This window comes from Plasmodium sp. gorilla clade G2 (assembly GCF_900097015.1).
Source record: "Plasmodium sp. gorilla clade G2 genome assembly, chromosome: 12".
Classification (NCBI taxonomy): Eukaryota; Apicomplexa; class Aconoidasida; order Haemosporida; family Plasmodiidae; genus Plasmodium; species Plasmodium adleri (nom. inval.).
Window position 1 is genome coordinate 1,455,001 of NC_041704.1, and position 18,699 is coordinate 1,473,699.

At 20.3% G+C, this 18,699-nt stretch overlaps 5 protein-coding genes across 5 annotated transcripts in view; 2 read left to right on the forward strand and 3 right to left on the reverse strand.

Annotated features, from left to right (window-relative positions):
• Nucleotides 1-638, forward strand: part of PADL01_1235600 (PIH1 domain-containing protein, putative) — a gene marked incomplete at both ends in the record, with an annotated part of 1,634 nt that extends 996 nt beyond the window's left edge. Inside the window, 2 exons of the mRNA XM_028683324.1 lie at nucleotides 1-223; nucleotides 392-638. The exon at nucleotides 1-223 is cut by the window's left edge and continues 420 nt beyond it. Of these exons, the coding sequence (XP_028539514.1) occupies nucleotides 1-223; nucleotides 392-638 (470 nt within the window). The remainder of the gene's footprint in view (nucleotides 224-391) is intronic.
• Nucleotides 639-1,460: 822 nt separating this feature from the next.
• PADL01_1235700 (conserved Plasmodium protein, unknown function) lies at nucleotides 1,461-1,871 on the reverse strand (the record flags this gene model as incomplete). Its single annotated transcript, XM_028683326.1, has 2 exons — nucleotides 1,461-1,564; nucleotides 1,760-1,871. The coding sequence occupies 2 exons, from the start codon at nucleotides 1,869-1,871 to the stop codon at nucleotides 1,461-1,463; spliced, it is 216 nt and encodes a 71-aa protein (XP_028539515.1).
• A 1,444-nt stretch (nucleotides 1,872-3,315) lies between these two features.
• Nucleotides 3,316-6,568, reverse strand: PADL01_1235800 (V-type K+-independent H+-translocating inorganic pyrophosphatase; the record flags this gene model as incomplete). Its single annotated transcript, XM_028683327.1, has 2 exons — nucleotides 3,316-3,366; nucleotides 3,545-6,568. 2 exons carry the CDS (start codon nucleotides 6,566-6,568, stop codon nucleotides 3,316-3,318), a joined length of 3,075 nt encoding a protein of 1,024 aa, XP_028539516.1.
• Nucleotides 6,569-9,456: 2,888 nt separating this feature from the next.
• On the forward strand, nucleotides 9,457-14,280 carry PADL01_1235900 (CCR4-NOT transcription complex subunit 4, putative; the record flags this gene model as incomplete). The annotated part of the gene is made up of 1 exon (XM_028683328.1): nucleotides 9,457-14,280. The coding sequence occupies one exon, from the start codon at nucleotides 9,457-9,459 to the stop codon at nucleotides 14,278-14,280; it is 4,824 nt and encodes a 1,607-aa protein (XP_028539517.1).
• Nucleotides 14,281-15,110: 830 nt separating this feature from the next.
• On the reverse strand, nucleotides 15,111-18,416 carry PADL01_1236000 (tetQ family GTPase, putative; the record flags this gene model as incomplete). Its single annotated transcript, XM_028683329.1, has 1 exon — nucleotides 15,111-18,416. One exon carries the CDS (start codon nucleotides 18,414-18,416, stop codon nucleotides 15,111-15,113), a length of 3,306 nt encoding a protein of 1,101 aa, XP_028539518.1.
• Between the last annotated feature and the right edge of the window lie 283 nt (nucleotides 18,417-18,699).

The window sequence follows — 18,699 nt, forward strand, 5'->3', positions numbered from 1 at the left end:
AGATATTAAAATCTTTCTTTGAAGAATATAATGTTGAATTAGATGATGAATTCTTAAAGTATCAGGATATTATTAAAACAGTGTGTGTTTTCCAGATACCTCTTTATTTTTTTTCTTTTCTTAAGAAAAAAATTGCATTTGATATTGACATATATAATAATTTACTTTCTGAAATAATAGAGCTTTGGATTTCTGACGAATGTTTATATATACAATTTAAGAAGTAAGTAAAAAAAAAAAAAAAAAAAAAATAAAATAAAATAAAATAAATGGAAAGCATTATATAAAATGTTATTATTGTATATATGAATGTTTATTTACACATAATAATAATATATTACATGATATATATATATATATATATATATGTGGTTTTATTTTTATTTTTTAGTTCTCCTTACTTCCAAGATGAAAAGAACCCACCCTACAAAAGTTTTTCTATACGTTTTCCATATTACTATGATACCTCTAAGGCTATTGCTCAATTTTTATATGAGTTTAATCTCTTAAACATTATAGTACCAGTAAGCAAGTTGAGCAGTGAATCGGATGTATTTAATGATAACCAAGAAGATAGTGATTTCAGCGATAAAACATTCATTCAACCTGATGAATCAAGTATTATATCTATATTGTAAATATTAAAAAGGAAAAAAAATAAAATACTTTTTTCATTAGGATAGTAAAAAAATACATTTATCTAAATCATGTTCTATATATATTAAACATTTTGTTATAGATTTTATTTTATTTTATTTCATAATTTATATAAAAGTATATATATATATATATATATATATATATATATTAATGACATATATGACAAAAGTGTGCGCATCAGCACAAAAACAAAACATACATACATATATATCAATATATATGTATGTATTTCCAATATTATTCAGTAGTAGTTATTTATATAAATATTTGTAAGTACATTATTATGACTAATGTATTTTTTTCATATGTAGAAAAAAGTAGAGAGATATAAATTTTTTTTTCTTTATTATAACTATTTTATAGTATATTATTATTTTATCATTTTATTATTTCTTATTTCTAGTAGTAGTATTTACACTTTGAGTTATTTTCTTTAAAAAAAAAGAAAAAAATATACATATATATATATATATATATATATATATATATAATAATTTTTTTATATCAAATAAATAGAAAAAAAAAAAAAAAAATGAAAAATTTAATATATATGATAAATATAACTTATTCCATTTATTTTATACCAAATAAAATAATTATAATATATATGCTACTTAAAATGAAAATAAAACAATATATGTATATATATATATATATATATATATATATATATATATGTTAAATGGTTGTCATTAAGAATATAATGTTTATTTGGGATAGAAAAAAATCAAGTATTAAATGTGTATCCTACATTCACTTATTATATCATATAAAACAAATATAGTAATTTATTGTTTATTTTATTTCTTCAAATATTTGTTAATTTTTTCAATTTCACTATCATACATTGGGTCTTTTTCATCTATAGGTTTACTCTCTGCATTGGTAGAGTCTATTGAATTGCCTACAATAAATAAATAACAAATAATACAAATATACTACACACCAAAATAAAAATGTATGTTTATAAGAATAATATATAATCAAAAATTAAAGAAAATATTTCAAATAAATATTTATAAATATATACTTTTGCCTCATATTTATTTTTATTTTATTTTATTTTATTTTATTTTATTTTTTATTTTTGTTTTATTACCCCAGTTGTATTTTCCAGTGCCAGCACGAACACTTGAATCTCCATAAGCAGGTGTCTTCCCTGCGCTATGTCTTTCTAAACGAACATTTTTATCTTTATTTGTGTTAGGCATTTTTTATTTTTATTTTTTTTTTTTTTATTATCTTATGTATCACAATAATAATATACCATATATTAAATATTGAAAATGTATTTTCAAATAACACAACTATATATGTATGATGAGAAAATAATTAAAAAAAAAAAAAAAATGAGTAAACTTATATCAATAAAAAGAAATTTTTTATTTTAATTCCATATAACAATTAAAAAAATTATTTTCTGCTTTTTAATACATACAAAGTGGAACATAATAATTTTTTTTTTTTTTTTTTTTTTTTTTTTTGAATGAAGTGTTTAAAAATGTACAAGTGCCTTAAAGGTTACAACATGTATAAAATATACAAAAAAAAAAAAAAATATATATATAAATATATATATATGTATATTTTTTTTTTTTCATGTGTATACATATATATATTCAATGCATATCAAATGACAATATGTGATTGTTGTTTCTTTTGTGGAAAAAATGCAACTATGTAACCACAACTTACCCCTCCAAAAAAAATAAAAATACACATATATATAATCATATAAATAAATATATTAACGATTTTAAATGTTTTTTTTTTTTTTTTTTTTTTTTTTTTATTTCATGACAAAATGAGAAATAACAAGGTTAAAACAAAAAAAAGAAGGAATTACAATTTTATTAATATTTTGTATATATATAAATGCAATATATTTTATAATACATTATATATGTTTCTAAATTCATAATATTTAAAATTTTTTGTGACTTTATCGAATTTATGTAGATTTAAGAAATGAAATAATAAATTGAAAATAAAATATAAAAAAAAAAAAAAAAAATGAAGACATACATTTATTATAATTTTATGAGTATTTTATATATAAATAATTTATTCTTCTTTGAATATTTCTCTCCTACCATTGGATTTCCAAATATATTAAAAAAAAAAAGGATGATTCAATAGCATTAAAACATGTAGAAGAATATCATTAACAAGATATCTACATAAAAATATATGTGTAAATATATGTTCCCTTATTTCATTAAAATAATTTTTCACATGAAAAATACATATATATATATATATATATATATATTTACTTATTTTAATAATTTAAAACAGTTTAATGGTAATATTATGTTCCCTATATATTACATAATTATATGTGAATATATAACGAATATGTTAAGTATAAAATAAAGACAAAATAATATAGTTAAAATATATAAATAAAAAAAAAAAAAAAAAAGCAGCCAAAATATTTAACAAAAAACAAAAAAAAAATGGCCAAAATATTTAACAAAAAAAAAAAAAAATAAAAAATATCCAAAATATTTAACAAAAAAAAAAAAAAAAAATAACCAAAATATTTAACAAAAAAAAAAATTATTTAAATGACAAAAAAAAATTGTTGATATTAAAAATTGAATTGTGAATTTATATAATGAAAAGATTCTTCAATCAAAATAGTGTGAATAATCATGAATAGACACTCTTTATTGTTGTTGATGCAATTAATGGGGTTATCACCTAAAAAATAAAAAGAAAAATGGGAAAAAATATAAAATACAAATGTGTATTAAAATATATAAAAGAATATTATTAGTTACACAAAATATTTATGTTCCATTTAAAAAAATTTAGATAAAGACTTTTTCAGAATAATTTTAATGAAAAAGCAAAATACACATATTATTTATAATATTACCATTGTTATAGTAGATATAAGTTTTATGAGAACATGTATAGATGGTCCAGCAGTATCTTTACATGGATCTCCAACAGTATCTCCAATGACACTAGATACATGTGCTTGACTATTTTTTCCTCCATAATAACCCGATTCAATGTATTTTTTAGCATTATCCCATGCTCCTCCTGCATTATTTAGAAATAGTGCCATAAGTATACCAGTAGAAGTAGAGAACATAATAAAGGAAGCCATTGCTTGTGCTCCTAAGAGTTGATTATTTTGTAATATTCCTAATTGTTTGAATATTAAACCAACAATGATTGGAGAAAACACACCTAAAAGTCCAGGTTTTATTGTTTCGATTAATGCTCTTTTACTAATAATTGCAACACATGTATGATAATCTGGTTTTTCTTTATATGTTAAAATTCCTGGATGTTCATTAAATTGCCTCCTAACTTCTTTCAAAACTTCTTCAGCTGTTTTTCCTACTGCATCCAAGGACCATCCTGCAAAAAGAAAAACAACTACTGATCCTAACATACCTCCTATAAAAACTTCTGGGATAGCAATATCAACTGTTGAAAATGGCATCTTTGAATGTACTGATACTTCACTTAGAAAAGCTGAGAAAAGGAGAAAACATGCAAGTGCAGCAGAACCTACGCTAAATCCTTTTGTGTTAGCTTTTGTTACATTACCAACGGCATCTAGCTTATCTGTTATAGCACGTACATATTTCGGTTGTTTACACATTTCTACTATACCTCCTGCATTGTCAGCTATTGGACCAAAATTGGACATACTCAAAATGAAAACAGCTGTTGAAAGCATACCCATTGTTGCAACAGATGTACCATATAGACCATTTATAATATTGTGATCTCCTGTTATATTACTTTTTAATCCTAAATAATAAGATAACAATAATGATATAGATATCACAATGACTGGGAAAAAAGTAGATTCTAACCCTACATATAAACCTGCTATTATATTAGTTGCAGGTCCACTTAAAGAAGCATGAGCTATTTTTTTAACTTTTGGGTATGAATAATCTGTATAGTATCTTGTCAAAATGACAAATAAATAAGAACATGCCATACCAATAAATCCACAAAAAGAAAAATATATCCATGCATGTTTTGCATTATCTAATGAAAAAAGAAGTTTACATAAAAATGAAAATCCTACAACTCCAAGTGAGCACGTAAAAAAATATGCTTTCAACATTGCTTTCAAAGGATTTTCTAATTGTTCAGGTGTAACATCATAATCATAATTTGCATATAACAAATCAGATTCTTCTTTATTATTATTAAGTGGTCGCATTGCTGATTCTTCTACATGCATACTTGAATTTATATTATTAAAATAGCTTTTGTCCTTTTTATCTACAATTTTCGTGTTAGATTCCAAATTTAATGTAGAAAAGGGTTCATTGTTATTTTTAACAGATACTAAATAGACACCAATTGTAGATATAAGCAAATCCATAGAATGTACAAATAAAGGGAATAGAACAAAATAGCTAGCTGTCTGTTCAGAAATGATTCCATTTTCTGATAAATTTCCACCTAGTATCATAGACGCAATAATTTCAGCACATATTGATTCGAATAAATCAGCACATTGTCCTGCACAATCTCCAACATTATCACCTACTAGGTCAGCTATGACAGCTGGATTTCTAGGATCATCTTCAGGTATATGTTTTTCAACTTTTCCAACTAGATCAGCTCCAATATCAGCAGCTTTGGTATAGATACCACCAGCTAGTTGATAGAGCATAGCAACTAGGGAAGCTCCGAATCCATATCCTACAATTAATAGAGGATATTTAGAAAAGGCTAATGTTGGATATAGGATATTAACTAATAATAAGAGTGAGCATATACCAAAAATGGCAAGTGCAACATTAACAATAGCACTAACAGCACCGCTTCTAAAGCATGTTATTAAAGCTTTGTTATATGAATAGGTGGCTGCTTTTGCAACTTTTACATTAGCACGTACAGCAACATATATACCATTATATCCTGCAATGGAACTACATAGTGCACCTAATAAAAAAGATAAAGCAGTTATAATACCATAAGCATATGACGAAATAATAATAGTACCATTATTATTACTATTATTATTGTTCATCATATCAGCTGTTTGATTGTCTCCTTGGGGTAATTTGGTATCTTCACCTCTTATAATATATAAGAATAAAATTAATAAAGTAAATACTAAGGATATTTTGAATATGGAATTATATTGAACTGTAAAAAATCCTTCAGATCCTTCTTTTATTGGTATTCCTATACTATCAAAAGAAAAGGTTTCATAATCTTCATTTGTTGAAATTTCATTTTTCATATCTCCTTTATTATCATTGTTTGTATTTTTAGTGTCCATTAGATTTATATAATTTTTTTCATATTCATTAGAAATATTTTGATTATCATATTTTAATTTTTCATTTTCTTTCTTTATTTCTTTTTTTTGAAAATTATGATCATTAGTCATTTGATGTACATAATTAACATTATTATTTTGTGAATTATTTATTTGTTGAACATCATTTTTATTATTTATTAAATTTAATTCGTTGTCATTAATGTATATATTGTTATTCATATCATATTTTTTCAATGTACTATATTCTCCATATTCATCATTTAATATAGTACTTAACATATACAGAGAAAATAATAAGAAATACAGACTGTATAATGTTAAACTTATTAAGCATACTGTTTTAACATTTTCAATTTTGTGATAAAAAATATATATTATAACTAAAAACAAGATGAATACAATTACATTAAATGTTATACGATGTTTTACAGGTTTATTCATATATAATTTCATATATTTTAGAATATTTAATTTGGTTCCTTTCTCATTTTTTTTCTTGTCTTTTTTATTTGTAAAAGAATATCTTTCCAAAAAATTCTTTACAGATGTTTCACCTCCGAAAAATTTATTATTCTTTTTATATTTTTTTCTGATAGTTGAACTATCTTCATGCAGAGGTAGCATCGTCATTTTGTAGTTAATTTATATATAAAAGAAAATATGTACTTAAATAAATATATATATATATATATATATATATATATATATATATATTCAACAGAATACATTTAATATATATTTATAATTTATTATTATTTTATTATATATATATTTTTTTTTTCTGGTTGTGATAACTATATGATTAGTTACAAAATGATATACACAATTTTTTATTTTCCTCTCATAATATATTCTTTTAGAATAAAAGTCATATTTTAATATTTTTATCTAATGCAAATATTATATATATAATATATACATTTATTTATTTATATATTTATTTATTTGTATTTTAGACATGTGAATTTTAGGTGCACATGTAATTTAACATTTTTCTTTTTTTTCCTTTTTAATTCTATTAATCTTTGTGGTTAAATTATATAATGTTAAAAAAAGAAAAAAATAAATAAATAATGAACGAACGAAAGGAAAATAATACCATATAACCAAAAGAAAAATAGTTTATTTTAAAGTTAATATATATATATATATTTTTTTTCAATATATATATATATATATCTGTTAAAACATAATTTTTTGGTACCAATGAAAATATACAAATATATTTAAATAGTATATATGTGCAAATATTTTTTTATATACAACTTTCATTTTATTATTATTTATTAAAACAGAACAAAAAAAAAAAAAAAAAAAAAAAAAAAAAAAAAAAAATAAGGACAGATGGATGGAAGGAAAAGAATTGAATAATCAAACCTTTATGTTTTCAAAAAATATTAAATGAAATGTTACATAAATATATATATATATATATATATATTGATAGCACCGTGAATTTTTTTTTTTTTTTTTTTTTCTTTCTTTTAAAAGAAATAATACATTAATAGAAAAGATTATTATATTTGAAGATATACAATCGTTTCTTTCTTCCTTATTTGATTATGACAATGAATAAATAATATCCAATTACATATTTGCTTTGTTATTAAAAAGAAAAAAAAAAAAAGAAAAGAAAAAAAAGGAATACATACATAATACATAAATATATATATATATATATATATATACCGTCATGTATCGTTGTAGAATAATTAAAAATTTTCAATTTTACAAAATAAAGGATTATAAATTATGTAAAATAATTCAGTATAAATATTCTTATGGAACACATACCTGTACATATATATATATATATATATATATATATATATATATTTTTTTTTTTTTATTTTTATATATTTATTTGTTCTTTTATATGATGATGAAAAAAAAAAAAAAGAAAAAGCTTATAATATAAACGAAATAATATATTGTACATATAAATAAATGAACAATAGGAATAAAATATAAAATTTATGTTCGATGGAATATTTTATGATGATTAAAAATTTTTTTTTTTTTAAGGATAATAAGAAATATCACACATGAATATATATATATATGTATTTATTTATTTATATATATATATATATTTATGTCACATAATATAAATAATATAATCACTTTATTATATGACATCAAAATGTATTTTTTAATATTTTTTTAAGTATTAACAATTTAAATATGTATATATAATATTTAATATTATTTTGAGTAGTACAAAAATATATTTTAAATAATCGCTGGGTTTTTAAACATGTAAATTAAAAAAAAAAAAAAAAATTTATGAGTACAATGATTTATGTATATATATATAAATAAATATATTTATAAAAATAATACGTACAATATTTTCTTCATATTTTTATATATATACCTATAAAATAATATAATATATTATAATTATATTGTAAATTATGTTTTTATATAATTATATTTATCCATATATAATATATTTTAAGATAATATAAAAATAAAAATAAACCAAACATGTGCGCGCATGCCTATCTCATGATTTATAATATTATAAAATATATAATATTTTATATATATAATAATAATAATATATATATATATATATATATAATATATAATATACATTTTTTTTTTAAGGCGATATGAATATTTTTTTATATAAATATATAAAAATTATAAGAAAAATTAAATTTTAGACTTGAGAAATAAAAAAAGGAATTATTTTATATTTTTTTTTTTCATTAATAATAATACATATAATAATATTATTAAAAAAAAAAGTAATATTTGAAGAGGGATATTTTTCTCTTGCTATATATAATTATATATTATTCGTAATTTTTTTTTTTTAATTCATGATAGAATTAATTTCTTTTTATATATATTATGATATATATAAATAACATATTTTTTTATATTAAGATATGAAAAAGTAAAAAAATATATATAATATATATGAATTTATTTATTTATATTTATCTTATAAGATATATATATATATTTAATTAATATATAAGATTGTACTTTTTTTTTTTTTTTTTTTTTTTAATATCATTTGTAATATTTTTTCTTTATATATAATATATATATATATATATATATATATGTTTATATATTAAGCTTTATTTATTAATAAATATATATTTTAAATAACTTATTGTCACATATTTATTTATTTATTTATTAATTTGAATTTTTTTTTTATATTTCTTCCCCATCACGTCGTTTATATTATCATTGCTGCTTTTACATTTTTATATTTAAAAAAGAGGAAAGGAAAAAACGGAAAGTTCCCAATATTTTGAAGAAACAAAATAAAAATATAAAATAGTTATTGGTGTATATCTATATGTAATAATATAAATAAGTATAAATATACCATCGTGTATATATATATGTATATATATATATATATATATATATATGTTTATTTATTTATACTTATATTTGTTACATATATTTTGTATATGTTCCCCTCCAGCTTTGCTCATTATAAAATCTATGTGAATACAAATATACGCATGTAATTTCCAGAGGGAGAAATGAGAAGAGGGTTAGGAAATGAGAAGCGTTTTTTGAGACGATCCTTCAATAGATCATATTACTACAAGAAGAATGAAAAAGAGAAGGTTGAAGAAATGAGTAGTAGGAAAAATAACAATTACGAAAAAGAAGAGGAAGAAGAAGGTGAAGAAGATATAGATGGAGTTGATGAAGAAATGAAAGAAAAATGTGGTGATGCAGTGTGCAATATGAATTCATCTGATATAGATGAAAAAAAGAAAAAAAATGAAAAATTGGTAGTAAAAGAAAAAAATGAATTATTTGTAAACGATGAATCTTTTTTGTCGAAGAATATAGAAGAAAATAATAATGATAAGGATCAAGATACAAATAGTGTTATATGTCCATTATGTGTTGAGGTGTTAGATGAGACTGATAGAAATTTTTTCCCATGTGATTGTGGATATCAAATATGTTTATGGTGTCTTTATTATATAAGAGATAATATGAATAATACATGTCCAGCTTGTCGAAGAAGTTATGATGAAAAGAATTTTATTTATAATAGAGAGACACATGAAAAATTAATTAAGAAACAGAAGAGTAATAAGAATAAGAGTGATAATAATAATAATAATAAGGGTGATAATAATTGTATGAATAATAATAATCAGGTGGATAATAATAATATTAATAGTAACAATAATAATATTAATACTACAACAACAACTACTACTACTACTAATAATAATAATAATAACAATAATACTAGTAATAATAATAATAATAATAATAACAATAATACTAGTAATAATAATAACAGTAACAATATTGATAATGATAATGATAATGATGATAATAGTAGCGATTGTTCTATTTACAAAGCTCTGGATACTATTAGTTTATTATATAGATCTGATGTATATAAACATTCTAATATTTATAATATTCATGAATATGATAACTTATTAGAAATAATTAAAAGTATAAGAGTTGTTCAAAGGAATCTAGTTTTTGTCATTGGAATAACAGCTACATATGCAAAAAAAACAGTTTTAAAAAAGAATGAACATTTTGGAAAATATGGAAAAATATTAAATATTATTATAAATAAATCTCAAGCATATAATCCTCAATATAATGGTCCATCTTTTAGTGCATATATAACATATAGTAATGAGAAAGAAGCTATAAATGCTATATATTTTATAGATGGAATGACATTAGATAATAAAATATTAAAGGCTTCATTTGGTACTACAAAATATTGTTCATCTTTTTTAAAAAATTCTTCTTGTGGTAATGAAGAATGTTTTTATTTACATGAATTAGGAAATGTGATTGATAGTTTTTCAAAGGATGATATACATGGACCTAAACATATATATCATGATCTTTTATATTTATATTTTAAAAAATTACCAGATAAAAAAAATGATACCCCTTATGATTCTTTAGCAAATAATATAGCCATAAAAAACTTTAGATTACATGAAGAAGATATATCTTCATTAGTAAAAATAGAAAAAGCAGAAACAAAAAAGAAAATGGAAAATCATATTGAAGATTCAACTGTTGTTAATGATGATAAAAAAAATAATAATATTAATTATACTGATTTTAAATATTTTAATGAATGGAAAAATAAAAATTTTAATTTGGAAAAATTTAAACAAGATCCAAATAAAAATACACCACTTCAAAATCAAAGACAATCGAAATGGATTTCAGAAGATAAAATATTACAAATAAAAAAAAGTGTTACACATGATAATATACCATTACAATCAAATGATCAAGAAAATTATGATATAGATTATGATGCACAAGATAATAATAATGATGATGTAAATGATATACTTGATGGTGATGATAAAAAATCTAATACTAATAAAATTAAAGCAAAGAAAAAAAAGAAATCAAAAAGTGAAGATGTGTTACCTTTAGATATGTTAAAAAATAATTCACTTATAGAAAATAATAAAAATATACCTACTAATGATAAGAAAAGTAAAAATTATTTAAATTCTTTGCAAAATGTTTCTACATCTTTAATTTTTAATAGTTATAGTGATGACAAAGATCCCATCTCAAAAAAAAACAACATCAACAATAATAATAATAAAAATAATGTGGTTAATGATGCAGATTATGATTCACACTATCTTAATGAACTCTCTGAAAATTATCCTTCAATTAATGAAGCTTTATTAGATAAAGATAAAAAGAAAAAGGCCAAAAAAAAAGCAGAAAAAAATAAAGCAGAAAAGAACAAAACAGAAAAGAACAAAGCAGAAAAGAACAAAGCAGAAAAGAATAAAGCAGAAAAGAATAAAGCAGAAAAGAATAAAGCAGATACAAATAAAGAAGATACAAATAAAGAAGATATAAATAAAGCAGATACAAATAAAGAAGATACAAATAAAACAGATACAAATAAAACAGATACCAATAAAATGATGACAAAAGAACAAATTGAACAACAACAAAAAGAAAACGATTCTATAGATACAAAAAAGAATAAGAAAAAGAATCAAAACAATCAAAACAATCAAATGGTAGAAAATAAAAAAAAGGAACAAGATAATATAAACAAAAATAACACTACAAATAATAAACAAGAAAATAAGAATATTAATGAAAAGAGTACAGATGATTCCAAAAAACTTACATCCCTTATTACAAATTATTTTAGTGAATTATTAGATAAGAAAAAAAAGAAAGACACACCAAGAAATGAAGCCGAACAAACAAATGAAGAAATTAATAAAGAAAATGTAATAGATAAAAAGAAAAATAAAAATGCCCCATCTCAACATGTTATCATAATTAATGAAAATAACAACAACAATAATAATATTAATAATAATAATAATAATATTATTGATTTTAGTCAAGGACAGGTTGAAGTTGCAAGGAAAAAAGAATTAAGTTTCGCGCTTGACGAAAAAATTAAAAAAAACTTAGAAAAAAAAGAAAACAAAGAAGGACAATCAAAGGAAGACAAGAAAGGAGATCAACAACAGTCACATGTATATTCAAGTATAGACAAGGAACAATTAGGAATGGAAAACGAAAGTTTAGAAGAATCGAAAAGAAAAGGAAAAATTATTCAACAGAAGGATAATATAAAAGATGGTGAGCTTATTAAATGTGATGAGGATAAAACAGAAGGGGATCAAAGTAATACATTAACATATTATGTTACAAATGAACAAGATAATTTTGATGAAGACATAGAAAACAAAATAGATAATGAAAAGGATAAAGATAACCTAAATGAAAATACATCAAAAGGTAAAAAAAAAATAGAAAGCAATAATAAAATGGTAGGTAAGAAAATAATAATTGTGGAAGATATTATTAAAATGAAAAGTATTAATAATAATGAAAATATAGAATTACCAGAAGAAATAAAAGAATATATCAAAAAAATGAAAAGTGAAGGTATAAAAGAAAATGTAGAATTTGATATTTATAATAAATTTATAAATAATTATTTGAATGTAAAAGAATATGTAGATGGTATTATTGTAGAAGGAGGGATAGGGAAGAAAGAAAATGATAATAATATGAAAGATCAAAAAATAGGAAAACATGAAGAAGATAATAAAAATAAATTATTAATTAGCAAAACAGAAGAAAGTACATCAAAAAGAAAACAAAAAAATATGTTGGATAAGAAAAAGAAAAAAAACAAAAATGATGATAATGAGGAAGAAAATGATAATGAACAAGATCAAGAGGAACATGAAAATCAGGATATTATCAATAAAGATGGTATATTACAACAAGAGAACAAAAAAATAAAAAACAAGAAAGAAAAAGAAAAAGAAAAAAAAAAGAAAAAAAAAACAAAAACAAAAATAAAAATAAAAAATGATCAACAACAAGAAGAAGAAGAAGAAGAAAAAGAAGAAGATTATGAAGAAAAACAAAAGGATAATATAACATTAATAAAGAAAAAAAAGAAAAAAGATAAAAAAATTATTTCAAATAAAAAAAATCAAATGTATCATAAAGAAATGGAAGGATATATAATGGATACAATAACGGGTATAATGCTGAATGAATTAAAAAGTAAAAATAATGTCAAAAAAATAAATATTAATCAAAATAATAATGATGATGAAAAAAATGTATTACTCAAGGATGTTGAAATTTTTATAAAAAATTTATGTGTTGCTAAATGTAAATCTATAGAAAATAATAAGAATAAAGAAAATATACTTTATATAATAGAAGAAGGAAATGATGAAAATAATACATCAAAAAAAAAAGGAGCCAAAAAAAAAATAAAAAGAAATGATTATATATTATATTCGAATGATGAACATACATTTTTAAAATCACATAAGGGTATAATGCAATATATATTAAAAAATGGAAACATCAGCAACAATAATAATAATAATAATAATAAAAATGACAATGTTGAGGATAAAAATAACCATATTGATGATAAAAATAACAATATCGATGATAATAATAATAGTAAGGCTAAAACAAAAACAAGCGAATATCTAAATGATAAAAATACCTTTGATTTTTTTAAAGATCTTATCATATCGAATAATCAAGATATTATTCATACAGCTGATCATATTATATTCGATAAAATATTTAACGAACAAATAAATTTTGTACAACAATTATGTGAAACAGATTTTAAAATAAGTTCAACAAATGTTATATCGACAAATAAAAAAACAGATAAACATCCATATCAATCTAATCATAATGCAAATAATAAATTAAAAAAAAATACACAGGGAGGAGGAAATATATCAAATATATGGGTTCATTTCGATAATACTTTTCAAAATAAAGAAGTGAATGAGAAGCTCAATTTAAGTGCATAAAAAAAAAAAAAAAAAAAAAAAAAAAAAATACATATATATATAAAAAGAAACAAAAACAAAGTGACAAATAAAAAAAATTAATTATTTTTTATTATTTTTTTTTAATACAGTATATAAATACATATACATATATGTATGTATTTATTTATATTAATATTCACATTTTTTTTTTTATTTTTTTTATTTATATATTATATATAATTAATTCAAAAAAAAAAAAAAAGAAAAAAAAAAAGAAATTTGGGCATATAATCAGGTGAGGGAACATTAACATATAATTAATATTTTTATTGTTTAAATTAAAAAATTGCATATAAATATATAATATGTCTATAAATATTATGTCAATAAATATTTTTGTCAATATATAATATGTCAATAAATATTTTTGTCAATAAATAATATGTCAATAAATTATATGTCAATATTTTATATGTCAATATATTATATGTCAATAAATAATAATATGTATATGTTTATATATATACATAATTTTTTTTTTCTTTTATATATATATATATATTCATTCATATTTCAGTTATTTCATTTTTTTTTTTTTTTTATCATTTTTATAAAGAAACAAATATATGTTTAATTAAGTATGAATTTTCTTTTCTTTATATTTCATTTTTTTTTTTTATTTTTCATTTCTATTTTGTATCTACGTTGTAATATTTTAATTAAAACTAAAAAGAAACACATATAAATATGTATACAAAAAATATATATATATATATATATATATATATACATATATATATAATTATGTTATAAAAAAAATAAAATAAGAAGAAAAAAAATTTTTTTTTTTTTTCCACGCATTTTTTATATTAACATTTTTTGTAACCACAAAAAGTCATAAGAAAGTTAGCGTGTCCACTAGATATAGATCGTAGAATGGAAGAATAATTATGTGTAAACTGCACAGGAATGATTGCATATATTTTCATAAGTTTAAAATCTGATTCTTTATTTTTCATTATTTGTATAATATTACCGTTTCTATATTGTATTAAATCCTTTACAATGATCCCAGTATATGCTTCATCTGTTTGTATTAGAATTAAAGATAATGGATTAACAATTTGTATATTTGCTTTTTTTATCATTTCATAATATAAATGATTACATGCATATTTAGCTACAGCTGTAGTTGAACTATCAAATATTTTTAAGTTTTTTATTATTATTTCTGTATTGATAATATTTCCATTAGTATGATATCCATTACTTAAACAATTTCTTAAAGATATAATACAACTATTTAAAATATTATCATACACATTTTTTTTTTTTTTATTCATTCTTTTTAAATCATCAATGTATAATAATACATCTTTATGAACAGTAACACTGCTTTCAAATAAATTATCATAATTGTAGTTTAAAAGATATTCATCGATATCTTCATCATCATCATTATCACAAAGAAGTTGAGATTCATCATCAATACATTGTTTATTGGCATCTTCATTTATATTATCCTTCAAGTTTTTTTTGTCATGATTATCATTATACATATGACCCCAATCTTTTACACCCTTGGTATCATATATTGACTTTGAATTTTCTAACTTTATATTATTATATAAATAATTTCTTTTTCTATCATTTTCTGTAATATCATTTATTTCTTTTATTTCTTTTATTTCTTTTATTTCTTTTATTTCTTTTATTTCCATATTATCCAATATGTTAGTATTATCATCTTCATCATAATTTTGTATACCCCCATTTGTTGTGGATATATACATTTTTTTATTTTCTTCAAAATTTATATCATCATCTAATGACAATTTGGTATCTTTATCCAGCTTATCCGCAATATTTATATTATTATTATCATTATGATTAGATACATTATTATTATTTTTTTTTTCTTCAGATGATAAGAGGTGTGAAATATGTTCATGTTTTAATACATCTTGGATATAACTAGGAATATCTATAAATTCATCTTTTTCTTTTATAATAAATCCAACTATAATAGTAGAAATAGTTGAACCAACTTTCATTTCTTTTTTTATACTATTCTCATAATATCCTTGAATATATTCTTTCTGAACTATTTCAACTTGACTCGTTTTGATATCTATATTATAATCATTTTTTATTTTATCTATAATAACTTCAATATTTAATATTCCTATAGAGCCAATAACTAATTTATTATTTTTATCAGTAAAGACTAAAATACTATTATCTTCTAAACATATTTGTTTTAAAATATTTTTTAATTCTTTTTCTTTTTTATATTCCTTTGGTTCAATAGCGCATGTACATACTATGATATTCTTACTAATCCGTTTTTTATAACTTTTTAAAAAATACAACCATTGTTTATTTTTTATTTCATCTTTTAATAGTTTATATATATCATTGAAAAGATATATATTATTATGTCCATTGAATATATTATTCTGTGAGTATTTTTCTTCAAATATTGTAGAATTATTTCCATCTTCTTTATAATGTTTGTTATATAACTCATTGAAATTATTTTGTATATTATTACTATGAATATATTCATTCTTTTGTTTATTATATTGAACCGTTTGGTTTTCACTAGAAAAATCATTATTATTATGCAACGATATTTCATCTTCCTTCTCACATATTATATCACATAGAATAATATCTTCAAAACCTCTTACCATTCCAATATCGTTAGTATCTAATTTATTCGTTGTGATATATCTATCTGCTTTCACCTTATAAATACCTTTTACTATTTCTGTTTTTTTATTTCTAAGATTCATCAATTTGGCGTTTTTAGTTAGTTTGCCTTTAAATACCTTACAGAATGTATTGAACCCATTTTTTTCATTTGATAATTTGAATATAAATATTATGGTTTTATATATGGAGTTCAATGTTTTTTTATTATTAAAAATTATATTGTTCTTTATAAAATTGTTATGGTTATATGTTATATCGGATGCATACATATCTGAGTTATTACCACATTTTTTGTTTTGATAAATATTATTGTACTTGTCTTTATTTATTTTTTCGTAAGATAAAAAAGGAGTTTCATTTGGATTTGCATGTGTACTAGTCTCTTTGTCATGCTTATTTTCCTTCCCCTTCTCATTAAAAATAATATTATTATTATTATTATGATTATCATTATGTGTTATATAATCTAACAATATATGTACACCATAGGATTGCAGAGCACTTCCAGAAAAAATCGGAAATATGTACTTTTTATCTATACATGAAGATAAAGAATTTTTTATATGTTCATATGCAATTGGTATATTATTTAAATATTTATATTCAATAGTGTTGTCTAAATCACATAAAATTTCTATAATTTCTTCTCGCTTTTTTATAATATAATCTATAATATCATCACTCAAAACATTAACAATATTTATATTGTTCTTATTTTTATTTTCTTTTGATAAAGTATCTGATTTAGGATTTATCATAGAGAAATGAGAACATAATTTCTTTTCATATATACTTCCTTCTAATAAATTTTTTAAAAAGTAAGAATGATACATAAAGGTTTGACCATAATTAATCTGTGGATATGAATATAAAACCATAGAAGGGATATCTAGTATATATTTTAATTTTTTATTTTCATATATTGGATATGTTATAAGTACACCTTTTTTAGTTAATCGATTTTTTATACTCAAAAAATTAGAATCAATATCTATATGATTTATATCCATTTTATTTAGAAAAAAAAATATAGGAAGATTTTCTTTAATGTATCTAAATATATTTATCGTTTGAATTTGTACTCCTTCTTTAGAATCTATAACAATAATGCATTTATCTAATACACATAATGATATATACGTTTCATTACTAAAATCTATATGTCCAGGTGTATCAATTAAATTTACTTTTATTTTATCCCATTCAAAACAAGAATAAGCACTCTTAATAGTTATTCCTCTTTCTCTTTCTTGTTTTAAAAAATCTAATTGTGTATTCTGATCATTTATATTACCCTTAACCTTTATCTCTTTAGATTGATATAATATATCTTCAGATATTGTCGTCTTCCCTGCATCAATATGTGCTAAAATTCCTATGTTTACTAATTTATTACTAAAAAATCGTTTTTTATATTTACAAAAGAAATTTATATAAACGCAAACTCTTTTAAACATTATCTCAAAGTTTGGGATAAGCATATAGGTGTAGAAATTAAGAACTCGATACTCAAAAGAAAAAAAAAAAAAAAATTAGTAAGCGTCGTAAATTTATAATTTATTAAACATATTCATCATAACGAAAAGAAAAAAATATATAAGAAATAAAAGGAATAAATATAAAATTATCTAGTTTGTTTACTTATACAATATATATATATATATATATATATATATATATATATATATATATATATGTATATATTATATAAGAGTAGCACATGTACACTTAATCTTTTAT